The sequence below is a fragment of the Notamacropus eugenii genome, chromosome 2 (genome assembly GCF_028372415.1).
Source record: "Notamacropus eugenii isolate mMacEug1 chromosome 2, mMacEug1.pri_v2, whole genome shotgun sequence".
NCBI classification, from domain to species: Eukaryota; Metazoa; Chordata; class Mammalia; order Diprotodontia; family Macropodidae; genus Notamacropus; species Notamacropus eugenii.
Window position 1 is genome coordinate 221,536,377 of NC_092873.1, and position 22,100 is coordinate 221,558,476.

Here is a 22,100-nt window from a genome sequence, read left to right on the forward strand (position 1 = left end):
TCAAACTGGACAAGGCACAAATAGGTGACTAAGTAAAGAAGAAAAATTAAAACAAAAGCAAATGATTACAGTAAAATCAGAAAAAAGTAAGCTCATCTTCTATCAAAAACAACTGATCTGGAAAAGTGGTCAAGAAGACATGATTTAAGTATCAGTGGACTAACTAAAAAAACTAAATCATACATAAGTCTAGATACCCTATTTCAAAACCTGAATGGAACTTGCCTATCTATTGTTATTTGCCTGTCTTATTAAGATCTGAGGATAAAGTTCTCCTGGTTATGCTCACTTCATTTTGCATCAGTTCATGTAAGTTTTCCTAGTTTTTCTGACACCATCACCCTGGTCATTTCTAATAGCAAAATAGTATTCCATCACAATCATATACCACAACTAATTCAGTCATTCCTCAACTAATGGGCATCCTTCCAGTTTTCAATTCTTGTTACCACAAAAAGAGCCTAGAATCAGGAAGACTTAAGTTACCAGCTGTGTGACCTTGGGCAAGTCACTTAATGCTATTTGCTTCAGTTTACTCATTTGTAAAATGAATTGGAAAACGAAATGACAAACAACTACAGTATCTTTGCCAACAAAATCCCAAATAGGGTTAGACACAACTGAAATGACTGAACAACAACATGGCGGTCCTTTTTTCTTTCTTTGATTTATTTGGGATACAGACGTAGCAGTAGTATTGCCAAGTCAGAGGGGATACAGCTTTATAGGCTTTTCTGGGATGGTTCTAAATTGTTCCCTGTAATGGTGACACCAGTTCATAACTCCACTAACGGCCAAAGTGACCTTAGTTTTTCTCACACCCTCTGGTATCTGTCCTTTTCTTTTCTATGTTAGCCAATCTGATAGGTATGAAGTAGTACCTCAGAGTTGTTCTGATTTGCATTTTTCTAGTCAATAGTGTGTTAGAACATTATTATGTGACTATTGATAGCTTTGTCTTCTTCTTCTGAAAACTGTTGTATCCTTTGAACATTTATTAATTGAGTGTGGTCCATTTCTTTTTATAAATTTAGCTCAGTTCATTATAATATTTGAGAAATGAGGCATTATCAGATGTAACTGATGCAAAATAGTTTTCCTACTTTCCTGCTTACTTTTCATTTTGGCTGCTTTGGTTTTGTTTGTGCTAAACATTTTTAATTTCACATACTCAAAATCATTCGTTTTAGTTCCCATGATCCTCTTTATCTCATTTGGTCATAAACTCTGCCATCATCCACAGACATGAGAGGTACCTTTTTACATGCTCCCCTCATTTACTGGGGACATCACTCTTTATTTCTAAATCATTTATCCAGACCAACCTCTACCCTTGTGTCACAGACCTCTCCTGATCTCCTAAGTTTTACTGGTTATCCTGACCTTTTGTTGGCTGTGCTCCTCCAAAGCTCAATTTGAGACATTACTTTAAAGCTATTTAAAGGAGAACGTTGGGAGAACTCAGCTGCAGTGTTTCTACTACTCTGCCATCTTGGCATTGCCCCTGGAAGTCTCTCCAATGCACTTTATTATGAAATAAGACTGGGAAAATAGCTTAAAAGCCACTACAATGGAACCTGGACTCTAGATTTACAAGTTTGCATTTTATCAAAGAAGCAAAAGGAAACAACTGAAGGGCTTTTTTAAGCAAATAAATGACATAGTCACCCCTAGATCTCAGAAGATTATTTTGGCAGTTATGTGGAGGATGCATTAGAGGAAAGATAGGGTAATTAGGGACATTAATCTTGAGGTTAGAGAGGAAACAGATACTACAGATATAAAAGTATGCTTGGAGAGAATTATAAACTGGTTAGAAGTGAAGGAAAAAGAAGAGTTTATGTATATTTCTATATCTCTATCTATGTATCCAATCTCTTAGCTGGGCTCTAAGATTAGGAACTTGGGGGACTAGGAAAACAACTGTGCTCAAAACAGAAAAAGGAAAATTTCCATGAAGTGAATTTAGGGTGTAAGGCAATGAATTCCATGTCAGACATGTTGAATTTAAGATTCTGAGCGAAAATCAAGGAATACTGGTCAAGGAAGAAGATGATTAGGACTGAGCATACAGATATGTGTGTGAATTGAACCCACAGGAAATTATGAGCTCACCAAGGGAGGGTATAAATCTAAAATATAAAAGATCACCCAGCTCAGATCCTTAAAGAACACCTACATTAAGAGTGAGATGCAGTTGATAATTCAGCACAGGATACTAAGGAAGCATAGTCAGACAAATGGTGGAACCAGGAGAAAGTGTCATCAAGAAAGTTAAGAAAGCAGGGTATGGTGGCTCAGGACTGTGACCTGTCACTAGTTTTACTGAATCTCTATTATAGCCAAATCTTCTCTAATTTCTCTCCCAGTCCTATATGACCACTAACAATTAAAAATAAATGCCTTTCAAAGCTTAGGCTTAAGAGAAGATGGAGGCAGATGATGGCACAGGAGAGAGAGAGAGAGAGAGAATGTGTGTGTGTGCTGGGGGCCTGGTGTCAGAAAGAACTGAGTTCAAATTTAGCATCTGGCATTTTTCTGCTGTATGACCCTGGTAGATAGCTTCATGCAATAGGAAGGAAGATCTTAAATGTTTAGAACATTTTAAAAAATTACCTTGAGAAATGCCCATGCAATTTTGCGAAAACCCCTTTCCTGGACTTGAACCTCAGAGTTCGCCTTGGCTTCATCCATGCTTAAGAAATCAAGAATCTGTAAATATTTAGTTAAAAAATTGATTCTTATTGAGTGATGATTGTTCTAAATGTTAATATTTTCTAAGTTGAAAGAAAATCCTAGTGCTGTTGCATTTTAAAAGTATATATCAGATACCAATTTAAAATGATATTTAATAGTTCAAATTTACCAAAAGCATATATTATGTTGTTTGCAGTCAATCTAACAACAAATAACTTAATTTTCAATATGGATTTCCACATCTCTCATTTTCTTTCTGTGAAGCTTTTGTTTAACTCCCCATACATGAAATCTTGGTCATCAGAATGACTCTACAAATAAAATTCATTTACCTCTAATTATGTACTGGGGCTGATAAACCAAGGGTTACTAATCAGTTTCTGAACACACACAAGTATATGTGCATACACACACACACACACACACACACACAAACACACATGTGAAGAAGGATACTACAGTCATCATTTATGCTAAGGGAGAGAAAACTAAAAGTAATGATTATCAGAAGTCATTTCAGTTAGACAATAGTAAGGCTATATGAACACAGACGTACGAAATGCTGAGTGGATCTGTCTGACAAAATGTATAATCCTTGAAGTAATGGCTATTTTACTTTCATCTTTATCCACAGCACAGTACCTGGCATGTAGCAAATACTTAATAAATTCCTGTTAATTGATTGCTAATACAGAAGGAGTCAAGTTACGGGATTCTGTACTCTTCTAGAAATTTTTGTTATTGCTTAGTCATCTCTGTCATGAATAATTCTGTGAATCTATTTGGGACTTTCTTGCCAGAGATACTATACTGTTCGGTCATTTCCTTCTCTAGCTCAGTTTAGACATAAGGAATCTGGGACAAACAGGGTTAATTGACTTGCCCAGGGTCATACAGTTAATAAGTGTCTGAGGCCAGATTTGGACTCAGAAAGAAGAGTGTTCCTAACTCTGGGCCCTGCACTGTTTCCATTCTACCACCTAGCTGCCCTTTCTAGAAATAGAAATAACTATCCTTTCCAGCCTTACGACTTGATTTTTATCTTTGTGTGCTCAAGGTTTAATGAAAAAGAAAGAAGAAATCACTATTGCACTATTAGGAGAAAAACATAAAACTGAGAATCATGGTTAAGTGAGGAAAGCCCTAGCTGGACAGATAACTCAACAGCAAACACTTCCCCTTCCTCAGAAACTATGTCAAATAGACTATTAACTTTTCAAAAAGATGATAATCTACCAAAAAAGTCTCCACTAATAAAATAATAAACAGCAATTAAAATCTAAATCTGCAATCTCATCTTCAAGAATTTCCACACAATTTGGTTAGACAAAAGGACAAGAGCAGATATACTTTAACAAAAGTGAGTGTAAAATAAGTAGAATTACTGATCATCTTTATGAAGCTATATAAAAAAGTTTCATAGTTTGACTTGCTGAGTCTTCTAAGATTCCATTAAGAAGTTTGTTCTACAACAATTGAGTTTTTCATTTTTCTAAAATCAGACAAATCAGTTAAATATCTTTCATTACTCTGAGATGCATATAATACATCAAGAAAAGCCATGAATCTGATGATACAAACAACTTATACTTGAACATTAACTCCACTTAAAAAAAAAATAAAGGCCAAAGTCCACATGCAACCCTTGAGTGTGGAGGTTGTTTGATAGGAACTTGGGCCCTGGTAATGCTAACAGCATGGCTGATCAGCTGACAGAAGAGCAGACTGCAGAATTCAAAGAAGCCTTTCCACTATTTGACAAGAATGAAGATGGTGCTACAACAACAAAGGAACTGGGAACTGTAACGAGGTCACTTGGGCAGAACCCCAGAGAAGTGGAATTATAGGATATGATTAATGAAGTAGATGCTAATGGTAATGGCACAACTGACTTCCCAGAATTTCTGACTACAATGGCAGGGAAAATGAAAGACACAGAGAGCGAAGACAAAATCAGATTAGTATTCTATGTGTTTGACAAGGATGGCAATGGTTATATTAGTGCAGTGAAACTGCCATGTGATGACAAAACTTGGAGAGAAGTTAACAAATGAAGAGGCTGATGAAATGATCAGGGAAGCAGATATGGATGGTGATGGTCAAGTAGACTATGAAGAGTTTGTACAAATGATGACAGCAAAGTGAAGACATTGTACAGAATGTGCTAAATTCCTCGTACAAAACTGTTTATTTGTCTTTGTAACTTATCTATAAAAGGTTTTCCCCCTACTGTCAAAAAGATATGCATGTGTAGTAATTAGGACTCATTCCTCCACGTTTTTCTTCCCCTTTTTTACTGTCATAGTCCTGAAACTTTATTTTGGAAAACTGATCAAGTAAAACATGTTGCATGTGACTCACTCTGGATTTATCTAAGCCCTTCTGCACATCTGAACTTAGATGGAGTTGGTCAAATAAGGGAACATGTGGGTTATGCCTTTCTTTTTTTTTTTGTTTTTTAAGAAGTAGCTTTCTTTAGGAGCTGTCAGTAGGTTGTTGTTGAAATGTGGAGTCGTAACTCTGCGTGGACTATGGACAGTCAACAATATGCACTTAAAGTCACACTATTGCAAAACACGTGTATTATCTAGGTATTCATACACTAATTTTTTGTACTGCTGGTACTGTACCAGAAAACATTTTCTTCTATTGTTACTTGCTTTTTAAACTTTGTTTAGCCACTTATTTTTTAAGGAACCTGCTTATGGCACAATTTGCCTCAAATCCATTCCAAGTTGTATATCTGTTTTCCAGTAAAAAAAAAATTACAATTAAAAAAAATAAAGCCAAGCACTTTAAATTTTGCAAACTATCAGGGTACATGAAAAAAGTTTTAACTCAAGGCTTAAAAAAGTGAATTAAAATAAAACCATTTTCCTGAGTAAAAAAAATAAAACAAGTATCATCTGAACTTAATGAAAATATTATTTAATTGACTTTTAAAAACTACTATCTTCTGTTTGACTAAATAAAATTTTCTGTTCAAACAAGCTTCATTATTTTTTTTAAATCCTGAATTGTTTTTCTCCACAATTGTGGATATTTTAACTGCTAATTTGCATAGAGTAGAACCCATTTGAAAAATGGGTCAGTTTGCAAATCTAGAAAATTGTAGATATATCTAAGCGTTAGATCTGCAATCAAAATGTAACCCTTCGTAATGTAAAACTAACATGCAATTATAATTGTTTGTAGTCCAACTATAAACCTCCATAAATCATCTTTTTTAAAGTTAAAATGAATTAAAAATAGAATAACCTAACATATTCAGTGAAAAACTAATTATTACCTTAAGATGAAAATCATAAATCTTTAATTATATTTATATTTGACTTTCATAAATCCTATGACCTATGATTTCACTGGCATGGGGAAGTTTCAGATGACAAAACTCCTATGAGTGTAAGTCATCATATTCTTTGCAGCTCAGAGCCTTAGAGAGTCACTTAAAGTAGAAGAGCTTAACTGACTTATCCACAGTCACACAGTCAGTAAGTTTCAGAGGTGACACTTGAAAACTAGTCTTCCTGGCTCCAAGAATAGCTTTCTCTCTACTACATAATACATTTACTTTCCTTATACATAGTAGACATTTAATGATGTTTCACTGAATTGAGCTGAGTATCAAGAGACTAATCAGGTCTAGTTTAAGAAAAATGAAAAATTAAGTCACTTAGTCCATAAAATAACTCATTTGTTCTGGGAAATCTCTAGGAACAGAGACCAAAGTTATTTGGCACACATATACACCATATGATGCTGGGCACGTCACAAGTCTCAGGGTGTCAGTTTCTCATCTATAAAATATGGTATTGGGATAGATGGCTCTTTCAACTTTAACTCTGTATGTCTATGAAAGGATAGAGCTCTAGATTTGCAATCAGAAAGACAAATTCAAATATAGTGGCTAATATAAACTCCATGATATGAGATCCTCTGAGCCTCAGTTTCCTTATTTGCAACATGGGCCTCCCATGGTAACTGTAAGACTTAAATGAGATAATGTAAATAAAGCACTTTGTAAACTTTAAAGTACGACGTAACTGTTAGCTATTAACAGTAATAGTATTACAACGAACCTTTACTTTGTGATTACATTTGGAAAAATAGTTATACCATCTGTAAAATTAAGGTGTTAGATCAGACGCCTCTGGGGACCCTTTCAGCTCTGCATCTATGAACCTATGATCCTTCTGTCAGGGATTAGCTATGGGCTCTCGAGAATGTTGCCATGCTGGGCAGTAGATATAACCAATCATCCTGACCTGATAGCCATGGACCACACAGGTCAGTTGGTTAAATGTTTAAAAGAAAGAATCTTCTCCTTTCATTGTCAGCCTCAGAAATTTGCTATGGGCTATTAAGAGGATTGTGTGGAGAAATAAATGGCTCTAAACAAACTGGTATGTCACTGAGCAAGTCAAATGACTCTCTTACTTTAAATTTCCTCATGAAAAAAATGAGGGGGTTAAACTCAATGAATGTCTTAGATTCACTTCCAGTTTTAGGAGAAGGAGGCAAGGAGAGAAAGTTCCCTGCACATGGAAGGTGATGGAAGACAGAGCATCATCTCTGAGGGCAGGAGTTAAAGCAGTATAACTAGATTATAGAGTGCTGGGAGAGGTGCAAAGTGCAAAAGCTAGGAGGCAAATTTGAAGTCAGAATAGGGAAGAATTTTCTAATACTTAAAACTGAAAATGATATAGGTTACTTCCTGAAAGTAGTGAGTTCTCTACCACTATGTTCACTATCACCTATGCACAGAATAGATGATTCCATGTCATGGATGGTGTTCAAGTGATCTGGGGTATATAATCTCTAAGATGTCTTTCGTTCTATGATTCTATATTAAACATAAACCATTGACTGCCATCAGGTTAGTTTCCTCTTCTCCCCTGAACACATAATGCTCTCATTCCACCCATCCCCCAACAAAGATTATCCTGCCTGTTCTTTAAACCCTACCTAACCATTTAGGCCCATCTCAAAAACTGCTTTCTCCATGGAACTTTTCCCACTTGCTTCATTTTACAGTGATCCCAACCATCTCTGAACTCTTTGTATACCTATAGCCTAACCATACCACCTAACAGTTCATGGCTGTCTTGGAATGATTGATCTTGAATTAGTCTTTGTATGTATCATTTGCCTCATTAGACTATAAATTCCTTCTTGACAAAAATCATACTACAATTCTCAAAATCTCAGAGCTGGATGGAGCCTCAGACTTTAGTTCATTCCATACCAGAATGAGAATCACCTCTACTTCATATAAGACAAGTGGTCATCCATCCTTTGTCTGAAAACCTCCAATGAGTATTCCTCCCAGGTAGCCTGTTTCACTCTTGGAGAGTTCTAATTGTTAGGAAGTTTTGCCTGACACGAAGCCTAAATTTGTGACTCTGAAATTTCCAACCATGTGATACACTCCTTGTATTTTACAACCAGCACTCCCCATCCAAAAGCACCTAACGCAGTTTTGAATAAATAGGTGCACAATAAGTCGGTGTTGATACATTGACTTCAGAGATGTCATTGTTGACAAAAACTTAAACTACTGTCATATACATTTAAGGTGAGAAATTACTACATATTAAATATAATTTATCAGCAATAAGGTACATATTAAATTGTCAAAATAAAATGAAAATCGACTATATTTAACATACCTCAAAAAACAGAATTACTTTGGGGCTTTCTTCAGATTCTTGGAGGAAATAACTAAATCGTTCATTAAATACAATTTGTTCTTCCCACTCTGGAAGTCTTGACTTAAAAAATTTGAAATCATAAGGCTGAGTCATAATAGGAAGTACATTCTCTACTCTTTCTTGTTCATAAAAAGATGAAACAGCTCGGTTGCTATTTTAAAAAAAGAAAACATTAATATAAAACAATACAAGTGGAGGAAGGAAGAAAGGAAGGGGGGAGGGAGGAAGAAAAGAACCAGGGAAGGAGGGACAGTTATGTAAAGAGGTAAGAACTATTTTGGTTCCCAATAATAAAAACTGAAAAGTAACTCCTCTTGAGTTATATGGGAGAAAATGTTAGAACCAAGTTCTCCTGAGCCCCCAGGATCAAAACTTCTGCCTTCTTAAGATTCTGATAAAGTACACTGCCTAATATAGAACATTAGAGGGTAGACTTTTTGAAGGCAGGGTCTATGTCTTATTAATCACATTTTCCCCAAAGTACCTAACTCGGTGACTCATATATAATAGGCCATCAATAAATATTCATTTAATAAATGAACTGATTAATTAATGAAACAGTGGTGTTATATGCTAATCTTTAACATACTTGTTTTCTTTTTACACATCTTTTTTTTTAAGAATAATCTTTCAAAGTTTCTTTTAAAAATTCTTCCAAATATTCAGGCAACTTTATTTTTTGGTGCTACCATTGACATTTAAAGTTTGCAAAGCAGCTTGCAATTTTGGGAGTAAGAATATACAAGATTAAATAAGCCAAGGGGTATGTTAATGTAAGGCCTATGCTCTGACTAACACTGTGAACTTTAAAAAGGCAGCCATTTTCAACCCCAGTGGGTGGATACTTGGGAAAATATAATTACCTGTGCTCTTTCTTGACATACAACCCAGTATTCTGATCTATCACGTGGATTTTTACCATTGGGTGCGAAATCATAAAATCCGTTCTAAGTCTATCAGTTCGGTGGACATAAACTCCCAAAACAAGAGTATCATCAAACCCACTTTTGGGCTGACTTGAAATTTCCATGCTTGTTGCTTCTTGGACATTATCAGTACCACTTTCTTCATTGTCTTCAGAAACTATAAGCAACAGAAAACACAGTTATAATCAAATGTCAAAATATCTGAGGTTCACTATGGATCCTAGGGCCCCTGCTTCACTGACTAACTGAGAACCTAATACACACAGGGCTATATGTACTGATGCCTGTTTCAAGAATTATTACAGAGCAAACTCCACATTATGAGACTGCTCTGGTATTTCTGATGACGTCTTTCTGGACAAGGTCCAAGACAGGTCTATGTTATACTGAATTCTGAAATATAGTAGGTTCCAATATAAGAACTCAATGAATAAACACTATCAAATATGCGATGTATTATATTTTAATATATACATTTTCACATACACTGACATTTAATTTTGTTTTTGTTTGCTGTATCTTAGCAATACTCTAAATGTAGTTTATGGAATTATCTTTAAAAGTATGCTAACTGGTATTAGAAATGTCAGCATATCAACAATTTTTCAGTTACCATTATTAAGGGGGATCTATCCCTTGGATAAATACAAATTCCCTTTTCCAATTCTGTTACCCAAGGTAAAAGAAAAGAAAAGCTTCATGTATGGGTTGACATGACTAGTAAAATATTATAATGTTCTTATATACAAGTATGGGTTAGGAAATGGTTTTTTTAAATCAAGAAATACTGGAGGAAAGAAAAAGAAACTATATTAAAAAGGAAACTACATTAGGTTTTCTTTTCTTAGAAAAGCATAAAATATTTAAATCTCCTGTATTAAAAATGGGGAAAAAATAACACAATTTTATTAGGTATTTCAGCATGAGGTTGTGTAAAAAGTATTGGCTTTTGAATCAGAACATTTGGGTTTAAATCCAAACTCTGCCACTAGCCACCCATGTGAGCTGGGCTAGGCTATCTATAAAATGAGGGAGCTAGATTCCATGGTCTAAAATTTTCCACAGGAATTAATCATGAGAAATCTCTAAAGAAAGAAATTCTGAAAACAAAATTGGAAATAATTTTTAAGAAAAGTAAAAAGGAAAGGTTTTTAAAGAGATTAGAAAAAGGTAGACATCAACTGAGCTCCACTGGCTTCTCATTAACCATCTCAGATTTTTTAAAAACTTCAGAGAGCTCAGAGATCTTAGAGACCCATCTGAAGATGTCAGCGGCAAGACACATTTCTGAATTTTCAGTAAAACTTATGTTAAGCCCAAGATATGAAGGAACCATAGTGAAAGAAGATTCCAGGGTGGACCTGTTTAGTCTGGTCTTGTATTTAGTTGTAAATCAGGACAAACTGTTTCTCCAGCTAAAATAGGTACACTCTAAAGTTTTCCTCTCTGTAGTATATGAAAGGGGCTCACAAAAAAAAAAAAAAAGGAAATACATACATATATATTTTCTCTAGCAAGAGGCTACTGACATCTGGGGAGCTACAGTAAACAGGATGGTCAGAGGAAGAAATGATGGTGACAGACAAGCCACATCATCTACTGGGAACTGCAGGGAAAGAAAGGAACTACATATTGAATTAGGATAGATAACTTGGATAACTTAATTAGGATAGATGAGTGACTGAGGTTACACAGATCCTCACAGAAGGATTATGCATTCTTGAGAATCAGTTTCTATGAGCTCTGTTACCAGTTTTTTTCTGACACGTATTTTTTTTTCCTTTTAATTACGTGACTGAGGTAAGTTAGCGATAACTCAACAAGCAGCTAAGGTGCTACAATGAAGTGCTTTAACTTGGAGACAGGAAAACATGAGTTGGAATTCTTACTCAGATACTTACTAGCTGCATGAACCGGGGCAAATCACTTAATCTCTTTTAGACTCAGTTTACTTATTTTTAAAATGGGAATAATGATAGAACCTATCTCACAGAGCTGCTGTGAGGCTCAAATCAAATGAGTTAATACATGTAAAACCTTTTGCTAACCTTAAAGTGCTATATAAATGTTACCCAATTGTTATTATCACAACTAATTAACTGTATAATCAGTGTTATACATGACTATCCCTGATCTTCTGAGTGAAAAGATTCAGAAGTATAATGAATCCCACAGGTGATATCCATTATATTTTAAGTCCTACTTAATTCATGAGTATAACTGAAAGAGGTCACAGGTTTCTGGGGAAGTCAGTCAACAAGAGTTTATTAAGCTCCTGCTACATGTGAGGCTCACTGGCCTACATTTGGGGGACTCCATTCTCTCCATTTCCCCCACTTTTTTTATTGGGGCATTTGTCCTTCTGCAATCTTGAGACTGCAATCTCTACTATCCACAATTTTTTAAAAAATCTCTGTAAAGAGCCCAGTGATAATGTCAGTTAGTTCTTACAGTCACCAGAAGTCCTGGTAATCAGATCATCAAGGGCAAGTGGTGTTCTCTTTTTTCTTACTGTCTATTTTTGACTTCAACTCCATAAGAGATATTTTTGTTTTGGCCTTTATGAACCAAAAATATTCATCCTCTTTGGCAGAGACAACAGAAGTAAAATAAGCATCTCAACTGCTGGCCTCCTGGCCTTCCCCCAGAACAGCAGGTGTAGCTCTCCTTTGATCCTCTTTTTTTCCTACAATTCTGTGATTTGAAATAAGAACTGTCTAAAGGGATAGGAGACACCTAGACTGGAAAAGAGATCGAGGATGAGCTGGGCAAATATCTTCAAGTTTATAAGACTGTCATATGGAAGAAGATGAGACTTGTTACCAAGACACATATCTAGGGGTAAGTAGAAATTACACAGATTTAGGTTTAATTTAAGGAAAAACTTCCAACAATCAATCTTGTCAAAAAGTAGAACAGACTGCCTCAAGATATAATAGGTTCCCCATTACCCTAAATTTTAAAGCACAAGTTATTCACAATGTTGTAGAAGAGATTCATGGTCAGGCATTTACCAGATGGTCTCTGATGATTCATGCAACTCAGATTCTGTGACTATATGCTCACTAAGATCTTTTTTCAGCACTAAATCCTATAATCCTAGAAACAAACAAAAGACACTATGCTCCGTTGCAACAGTAACCTTTGGTGGAAGAAAGAAAAGAAATTAGCTCAGTGGTAAAATTAGGGAAAAGCTAAAATTAAGATGAAAAGGGAAGAAAAATATCAGGAAAGGGAATGGGAAACAGAGAGTCAGAGAAATACAAACAAAGAAAGAAGAGTGCAAGCTTTCATCCTTCTCAACTCCTTATCTCACTCACCTCATTCACCTCACTTATACTGAATCTGTGGCTGAATGTTGTTTCCAGCTTCCTGTCTTCTCTTCCATCAATCCACTTTTCTCCTTCTCTTCCATGAATCACACAGCTATCACCCTAGTTCAGGCCTTCATTACCTCTTGCCTAGGGCATCATCGCAATGGCCTTCCTTGTCTCTAGTCTCTCTAATCTATCTTCCAAAGTGTTTTTACTAAAGAGTAGGTCTAAATACATCACTCTCCTGCTTAATAAACTAATGGTTCTTTATGATTTTCCAGATTATATCAAGTCCACTGCTTGACATTTAACACTCTTCATAACCTACTCCTTTCCCACCTGCTCAGTCTTCTCAAACTTTATTCCCCTCCATGCATTCTGTAGTCTAGTGAAACCAGCCCAGTGACTGTTCTTCCCTCTCAACATTCCATCTTCCACTTCCATTTCATTGCAGTGGTTCTCCACATGACTATAATTCTCTCCCTCCTCACCTCTACCTCTTGATATCACTAAAACTTGGCTCAAAAGGCAACCTCGGGAGGAAGCTTTCCCAATTCCTCTAGCTATTTAGACTTTCCCTCTATTTTAGGTATCTCTGACATATATCATTTTATTTATATATCATCCTTCCCACTGCTATTTAAACTTCTTAACAGCAGAGGTAACTTTTGTATTTTAGCCTTTCTCTGGATCCTCAGCACAGTACAGTGCCTGAGGTACAAAGTAAACACTTAATAATCAGTGCTTGATTGACTGGTTGAAAACAACACAAATTAATTGAAAGACGCATAATCATAACTAAGCTTGGTCCCAAAGAAAAGATGAAAAGATACACCCTCCTCATGCCTCTACAGAGTTGAGGGACTGTATGTGTGGAATACTGCATAGAAAATCAGATCTGTCTGATGTGCTTATTTGCTGACCTGCCTTTTTCTCCTCTTTATTTTATTCTTTGTTGCAAGGAAAGGGGTGTTTTGTAAATAAAAGTGATATATAAACAAAATAAACAATTTAAAAAAAGAGAGATTCTTTTGAATGGAGTCATGGAGAAGCTGGAAATCATGAAAAGAACTTGACAATTTCCCAAAGTAGGAAGAGATCCATTCACAGAGTACAAGTTGAGGATGGATTTCCTCTTGATGGTGAAGACCTCTCAGTGTTCAAGGTTTTCAATGGTATTTTCTTGGCTGCATCAAACTCAGAATACTGCAGAGACGTGTGTATAAGATCAACAATCACAGTAAAGAGTTTCTTCTAACTAACCAAGTGGATAAAGAAAGCCCATTGTTTGGACTATGTCATGAAGATGAATGGACAACCTATAGAGTTTAACTGTCAGTATGTATATGTACAAAGAAAGAGATAGGTAGATAGACAGACATAATCTTCGACAAGTTATGCAAATGATAATGAGACCAGAATTGGACAAAGGAAGAAAAGTGGGCCAGAATGCCTTGGAAAAATTTGAAAGGCTGTACTAAATACAAAACATATCAGTCATAGGCTTTGAGCTGAAGGGCTCCCCATCATTTTATAAACTGAAACTCAAAATTAAGACAGAGAACTAGGATCCAAACTGAAGTCCTTTCACTCCAAATCCAGTGATCTTTCTATCATACAACTAAGTTCTATGTCCATTTTAAAATTATATTTTATTAAATTTGTTAATTTATATAATATATTATATATTAATTTACATAAATAAATTTATTAAATTAAAACTATATTTTAGTGACTTGATTTCTTTTAAATAAACAAGAGGTTTTGGGAAGGAAATATATATACTTCTAACTGAATATGGATCACAAACCTGCTTTAGTTTTCTTTTTTGTCTTTCTTGGTTTAGCTTTTGGCTGTTCCTCATTTTCCTCAACAGTCTGTTCTTCAGCCTTTATTTCATTCCTCTGATTAAAATCAGGAGTTAGAACATCATCAAATGACTTCTTCTTTTCGATATTTTCTTCACCTACATTATGCTGCAGCTCAGAGAGAGATGTCACACTGAAAAGTAACCATATATAGTCAAATAATATAGAATAAAATAATTTGTTGCATGGCTTAGGGAAGGGTAAACCTCAAATCATATTACCTTTGCTTTGGAATACCTTCATATTTTGGTGCAGTGGAAGCTTTGGCAAGTCCCTACCTAGTTGGAAAGTCTTCAAGTATGGGACTGATGATGTCTATCATGAGAACAGCACCCTAGCTGAGTTTGGAAAGATTCAGGATGACCGTAAGACAATAAATTTTTTAAACATAGCAATCCTTAATAATTGCATACTGATTTGTAAAGGGTTGTGACCATTGTTGGTGGGTGGAGTACTATACACACAAAATCACAGATCTCTACCATATTAAGTGTAAGTTATTTATATTTTTAATTCTATGTAGCACTTCAGTTTAGAGGTGACTAGCAGATATAATAATTATTTTATTATATTCTGATTAAAGTTTATTCTTTTCTGAGTCAACTCATTTATGTAATCAAAGCGCCCCGTGTAAAGGTATAGAAATCTTTTTTTTTGCCTATCTCAAACTCTGTAATGTTTGAACAACTATATATTAATCTTAATTAATTTCTGAACTATATAATTAGTAACACGTATAGTAATATAGTTATAGTAAGTATAGCCATATAATTATATAACATTAATGATATACAATAAACATCATTAAACATCAATTTTTAAAGTATCATTTTGATAAAAATAATTTTAAAATAAAAGCTTAAAGTGATCCCTGATTACTTCTGCCAAGTAGAATAAACATAGGAGGAAAGTAATTGATTTCTTGTAAAGCTTCACAAAGTAGGACGCAGAAAGTTCCAAAAATCTATGTGAAATAACATATAATTTAAAATTGATATTTGATTAAAAGTTTAAGAAACTAAGGATGCTTCTAAAGAAACTTCTAAGTGAAAAATCTTTTCAAAATAATCAGCTTTATAGAAGCAGACACAAAAGTAAAGGTGAAATTCCTTCTCCAGCTATTAGCTTGCAAAATAAATCTAGACTAGGAATCACTTCACTTTCCTTCCATTCAAAATAATCAGATTTATATAGATTAGAAGTTTTTGCTTCTACTTCAAGAATTCCCCTCCAGGATGGGAACTTTCTTTTACCTGTACAGATCACAATTCCTCAATCTGGTAAATAAGTAAGTTGCTACAGCTGAAAAAATTCAAAACGAAGTCTTTGAATCTCTTTAAATTCCAAGCTGGTGCTCTGCAATGGATATATGAGACATTGCTGAGCCTGTACTTAAAACCCTTTCCAGTTTATGTGACCTACCAGAACTCATGTAGAGTCACACAGACTTCAAGAACTTGACACTATAAACCCAAGGTTACCTGCATGCTACAATGGATGGGTTAGCTCTGCAATGTTATGAGCTTCTCTCGGTTGCATTTTCTATGAAAAAAATTAATTCTGATATAAGGAGAAGGGAGCTTGAAAGCATGAAGAATATTTCTACCAAAGGAGTGAGAGCCATTGCCTGAACTCTAATAAAGAAAAATAAGGCACCAGTTTGAAATGCTTCATCCCCTCCCTTCAATCCACTTTACAGTAGTTAGGGTGCCCAACACATGGCCAGAAGGAAATATGGTGATTCAGAACATTTCTCTTTTTCTGGAACTTTGCTGAGAGTTTGACGTTAACACACAAAAAAAGGCTGTGGACATAATATGAAAGTTTGTTAAGTCAACTGTTCCTAAGTCATAGATTGCATAAAGGTTCATTTTTACCTAGGATCAAAGGAGAAAATGCACAAGTAAATATGATATCCAGAAGCCATATACCCTTCTATTGTTTGTTCTATGCCACAAACTAAAATATAAAAATTACTATAACAGATAAAACTAGAAATAAAAAGTTATACATTCTTCTATGATCAATAAAAACCAAATCCTCTACATGAGCTTTCTAGAAATTTAATAACTGATACATCATCACACAAAAATCAAAGCAAAATGGGTTTATTGTGAGATGCAGCAGATCATTGCCTCAATTAAAAGAAAAATATGATTATTTTGATAATCAAGGTAGGCTTACTAGTATCATTAGGAGAAAATAGTAATTCAGTAGTTTAAAGCATAGCTGCAGGTTTTATTCTACAAATACTAATAAATGCTAATAAAAGTATGCTTGGTCAGCAGCTTTTAATAATATTGTGCCATATGCTGGACAAAGTTGTATGGGACATGGAAATTACCTTACAGAAAAACCCAGAAGGCATGGGAATTGTTAGAAAGAAGATGGCTCACTTGATTTTTAAAAATATCTTTTAAAAATATGATTGATACTGTGTTGACATCATTTCTAAATATACATGTAAAAACATTTTCCAATATTAAATAACAACTAGCCTAAGACAGTTTTACAATCCAAGGAGTTCTACAAAATGGAATCAATACAATTTACCAGTGCTAAATTACCTTGTTTCTGTTTCAAGCATAACTGGAACTTTTTTCTTTTTCTGATTTTTTCCCACTTCATTATTCAATTTTTCTTCATGGTTTTGATTATCAGAGACTAAATGAGACATCTGTTCTTTAAGTTTCATTCTTATTTTCTTTCTAATTGCATTGGCTGCTTCTTCAGCTACTTGGAGTTCATATGCTCGTATTAGCTGTTCTTCCTCATCTAATTCAGTTGTGTCTCTCCCTTCATCTGGGGCATTTTTTATCTTTTCACTCTTTTGATAAGATACACTTGATAGTGATTTATTATTTGTTTTTCTTAGAGAATGATTAATCTTCCTTTCAAAACTCCCTGGTTCCACTTCCTCTACATCTTCTTCTTTGTTAGACTGTTCTTGTAACACTGATTTCTTTTTCTTCTTATTTGGCTTTACTTGTTGGTTTTCTTCTACAATCAAATCAACATTGCTTATTTTTTCAGCTATTGATCTTCTGTCTTTTGGTTTTTTTTTAGTGAATCGTGGGCTCTTCTCTGGATTACAAGTGCTACTGATAATTGCCTCATCACTTCTAGTTTCTTTGGTAAGATCATGATTACTCCGCAAGGTGTCAAGCTAGAAACAGAATACATATAAATTTATTTTAAAAAGAACTTGAATATAAATGGCAAGAAAAACATTAAGTAGAACATGGTAATGTGCAATATTACTGCTTCAGTTTTTTTCTTACATACAATTAAAATTAAATAGTACTCCTTACATTTGGACAGGTTATTCAACACATAGAAACAAACTTAGTAATAGAATATTCAATAATCTGAAGATTCAGCAACCAAGGTAAAGATTAATTATCCTTTACAAAATTAACCTTATTAACTAAAAGTCTGGGAAAAACTAGAATTCAATCTGGCAGAGATTAGGTTTCAATGAATACACCATACCATATACCAAAATTAACTCCAAATGAGCATGACTCAGCTATAAAGGTCATATCATATACAAAAAAGAGGAACAAGGAAGAAATTACCTTTCAGAACTATGGATATGGGAAGAGTTCATAATTAAACAAGAGATAGAGAAGATTGAGCTCTTGTTTGTCCATTTTATTGTACAATTTTGTCTCAGAAGATAAAATAGACAAATCTGATTACACAAAATTAAACAGTTTTTGTATTAACAATATCAATACACCTACAATTAGAGGTAAAACAGTTAACTGGTAAAAAAAAAAAATCATTGCAGCAAGTTTCTATGATAAAGATCTTATTTCCTAAGTCCATAAGGAATAGTTTCAATTTATAGGAACAACAGCCATTTCCCAACTGATATGTGGCCAAATATAAATAGCTCAGATTTACTGACTGTAAGACAGATAACACTAACACACATGAGGACTGAGAGCACAGGTTCACTAATCTGGTCAGAAAGGGAAGACACTAAGCTTCAAAGGGGTTAATAAAGTTACTTTATTCTGCTCTAGTCTTCTCAAAAGAGTTGCTGATAATGGGAGCACCAAGTCCTACAGCTTTTCTAATCACCTTTCTCACAGGGACTGGTGAGAAGTGGGAGGACAACTACCCCTACATCTCCACGGGGTTAATCGAGACAGGAACAGCTTGTGCACTCCCCTAAATCTCCCCAAGCCTCAATGCAGGCTGGTTGAGGCAAACACAGATCCCCCCCAAGCCTTGATGGGGGCCAGTCAAGGCCACACACAGCATTGCAGCTTGTGCATTCAACCCTAAGGGCTCCCCACTCACTGAGCAGTGTTCATCCGCTTTATAGGGTAACAAACAAAGAAGAAAAATTGCCAGCAGTAGCCTTCAATTTCATATCACCTCCCCTGCATCTCCCTGTGCAGTCGCAGTGGGTGTTTACAATTTAAGCACAAATGTTTACATTTTTTATTGTTATATAACACTGCACAAGCATGGTGTGTTTTAAACTGTAATTTTGAGAACTCATTATCTAATACCTGGGAACAAGAAATTGTTATGTCTATGGATCCTGGGAAACAACACTCTAAGAAAGAATAACAAAAATCCACTTTACACACACTAAAATATAACTTACTTACACTAAAATCCACCTTACTTACACTGACTGATGCAGACTGTGCAACATATCACAGTAGAACACAAAAATAGCATCTATGAGATACAGCTAAAGATATAATCAAGTATTTTAGAATTATGCACCAAAAGTTCTTCGCCTCTGTAAAATAAGACAAGCTACCATATAAAACACTGGCCCACAAAATTTTGAAAATTACATATTTATAAGTGTCATCATGCCTAAAAACACTTAATTTCCAAATTTTATGAAATGAAATGCTTTCAAAATATAGCTGCCAATTTGAAGATAATAAAAACACAGAGGAACAGAACAAGGTACATGCCAACCTTTCATCCTTGCTACTGGAGTTGTCCCATAGATACACTTTCATAAATCAACAGAAGAGAAGCTTAGTCTTATTTATTTATAAAAGTAGATATTTCTGTTTCTCCATTTACATAAGAACCCAACAAAAAGATGAGAAAGATAACTTTGATGATGAAAATAACAACAGATATGAAATGTGAAATTTTTAGGGAAATAGTTTAACTAGCTAGCTGTCTGTCTAGCTTTAAATTCATTATCACTCTCTTTAAAGAGAAGTAACTTGGGTTTCCAAGTTATAAGAGCTGAACCAAACTATCTTATTAAGTACTTTATAAACATGGGTAGCATCAGCTACATGGTTCCTCTGAAAAACACAGTCAGTTCTTCATCTCATTTCTCTAGTAATATAAGTAATATAATTTGGATTCAATAAGTTCTTAATGTACATCAAGAAAAGCTGGACATTGAAAAGACAGAGCTTTCAAATTTAGCTAATGGACAAAAGCAATACATAGAAATATCTTGGTCTTGGCCAGGTGAGCACATCTAGCATAAAACTACAAGGAGAAAGCTGTGGCTACATATTATTAGAGTTACTGGCATACAGAAATGAAAGCTCATTGGTATGCACACATTTAAAGCAACTGACACCTACGCAATGCCCATCTTAGCAGATACTTTCAAAACCATAAAATGAATTTTAACAGATTTGCAAAGCAACCTAACAGAAACCCATTCATTATTAACAAAACAAAGAACCTATCACAACAAGAATGATTAATACTTCCTTGCCAATTGCCAAAAAGGATAAAGGGAATTATCATGTGTTTTGATAACTGCAATCTTTAACAGGTCAAAAAATCTGCAAAAGAATTTTTGGAATAAACAGACATCACTTTACTGGGCGGAAATTAAAACTGAGAAGAGGCATAAGCCATTGGTTTTGTCAAATATAACCTGAAACGGTTTACTCTAGATAAAGTTTATGACTCAGCCAAGATCCAAGAGTGAAATCCAGACTCTATGGGCAACATTTGCACAAACTCAGTTAACAATATCTCAGTAAAGAAGCAAATAAATGGCTGAATCAACAAAATTTATTTATGGAAATAAAGAGATTTATGATGTCAATTAAGGACCAGACCATCACCTGAAATTACAGAAATACAGTTATTCTTGAGGAACACGGAATTAGCAATTGATGCAAATTATTCAAGGAAATAATGCAAACTGCCCAACACACCACTGTAAGTTGTAAAAAATCAAGTATGTACCAATTACCTACCAAGCCATGATGCAGGAGCTAGAATTTCATATCCTAAGTTCACTAACTTTCAGATTGATAGATAGTAAATACTCTTATTACAATTTACTGTTCAATCATTTCAGTCATGTCCGACTCTCTGTGACCACATTTGGGGTTTTCTTGGCAAAGAGATACTGGAGTGGTTTTGTCATTTCCTTCTCCAGCTCATTTTACAGATGAGGAACTGAGGGAAACAGGATTAATTGACTTGTCCAGGGTTATACAAGTAGTAAGTGTCTGACGCTGGATTTGAACTCAGGAAAATGAGTCTTTCGGGTTCCCATCCCAATATTCTACACACTGTGCCACCTAATTGCCCAATTATTGCAATACATGCATCAAAATAACCTATATAATTCAACCAAAAACCTTCACAAGAACTGTACCATTATCAAAGGTCCTGTTGCCCACAACTATCTGGAAATAACATTGATCATTACAAACTTAATAATATTTTAAAACTATATTACCATTCCAAATATTCACAATCTCTAAGCTACATGGAATAAAAAGCTTTCAAAATATAGAGATCAAGCAGAAGTGATCACAATTACATGAAAACAGATTGAGGAATATATCATACACATCATCATCCTGTCTACTACAGGAGTTGAATGAATGAAAAAGCATTTATTAAGCACTTACTATATGCTAAGTGCTGGAGATAAAACAAGCAAACAAACAAACAAAATCAGTCCCTGACCTAAAGGAGCTCACATTCTAACAGGAAGACACAACATAAAAAGGAAATTCTAGTTGTCTCATGATGCCTTTGGCAAGGCTATAAAAGAAGATCTAACATTCTAATACCTTTATTCAAATACAAGAATCAGTCCTTTTAGCCATATGAACTATGTCTATATACATGAACATGTCTGTAAAACATAAAACGTAAAAGAATAGTGAGGATAGGAACTCTATCCATGATTGTTCCTATCTGAAATCCATTTAAAAATAAGAGTTAAATGATAACAGTTTTTATTATTATCAACATCATTCTCATCATCATCCTCATTTTCATAAAAGCTACACCAATCATAAAGCTAGAGGAAGGGAAGAGAGGGAAAATGGAGGACAATGGCACTGTAAAGAAATGTCATCCAGGGTGATGTACAGTATGGATTTTGTGTAACCTAAGACCAGTAAAGTAGCTGAATTAAAGCTACAGAAGATAAGCTTACATACTAAAACTCTTATAAAGACCACATTTTTTCTCCACCTCTGTAACAGTTCATAGAACTCGGAATATGAAGGAATAAGCACAAAATCAACTTGTTCCAGGTCCACTTCTAGCTAAGTCTTATAAAAAAAACATGGAAACAAGATAACAATAATAATTTGAATA

General features: G+C 34.7%; 1 protein-coding gene and 1 pseudogene across 11 annotated transcripts in view; one reads left to right on the forward strand and one right to left on the reverse strand.

The window, feature by feature from the left end:
* Positions 1-22,100, reverse strand: part of AHI1 (Abelson helper integration site 1) — a 279,355-nt gene that overhangs the window by 244,635 nt on the left and 12,620 nt on the right. For 10 of the 11 annotated variants that reach the window (XR_011974556.1, XR_011974555.1, XM_072643419.1 and 7 more), the window contains exons 4-8: positions 17,084-17,682; positions 14,459-14,649; positions 9,272-9,491; positions 8,367-8,559; positions 2,617-2,712 (exon numbers count right to left, since the gene is read on the reverse strand). Coding sequence is in view for 9 of the 11 variants with exons in the window: in XM_072643419.1 (XP_072499520.1) it covers positions 2,617-2,712; positions 8,367-8,559; positions 9,272-9,491; positions 14,459-14,649; positions 17,084-17,682 (1,299 nt within the window). In the remaining 2 variants the exon portion in view is untranslated. The remainder of the gene's footprint in view (positions 1-2,616; positions 2,713-8,366; positions 8,560-9,271; positions 9,492-14,458; positions 14,650-17,083; positions 17,683-22,100) is intronic. The other variant, XM_072643414.1, reaches the window with a different exon arrangement.
* LOC140526842 (calmodulin-like) lies at positions 4,350-4,860 on the forward strand (annotated as a pseudogene).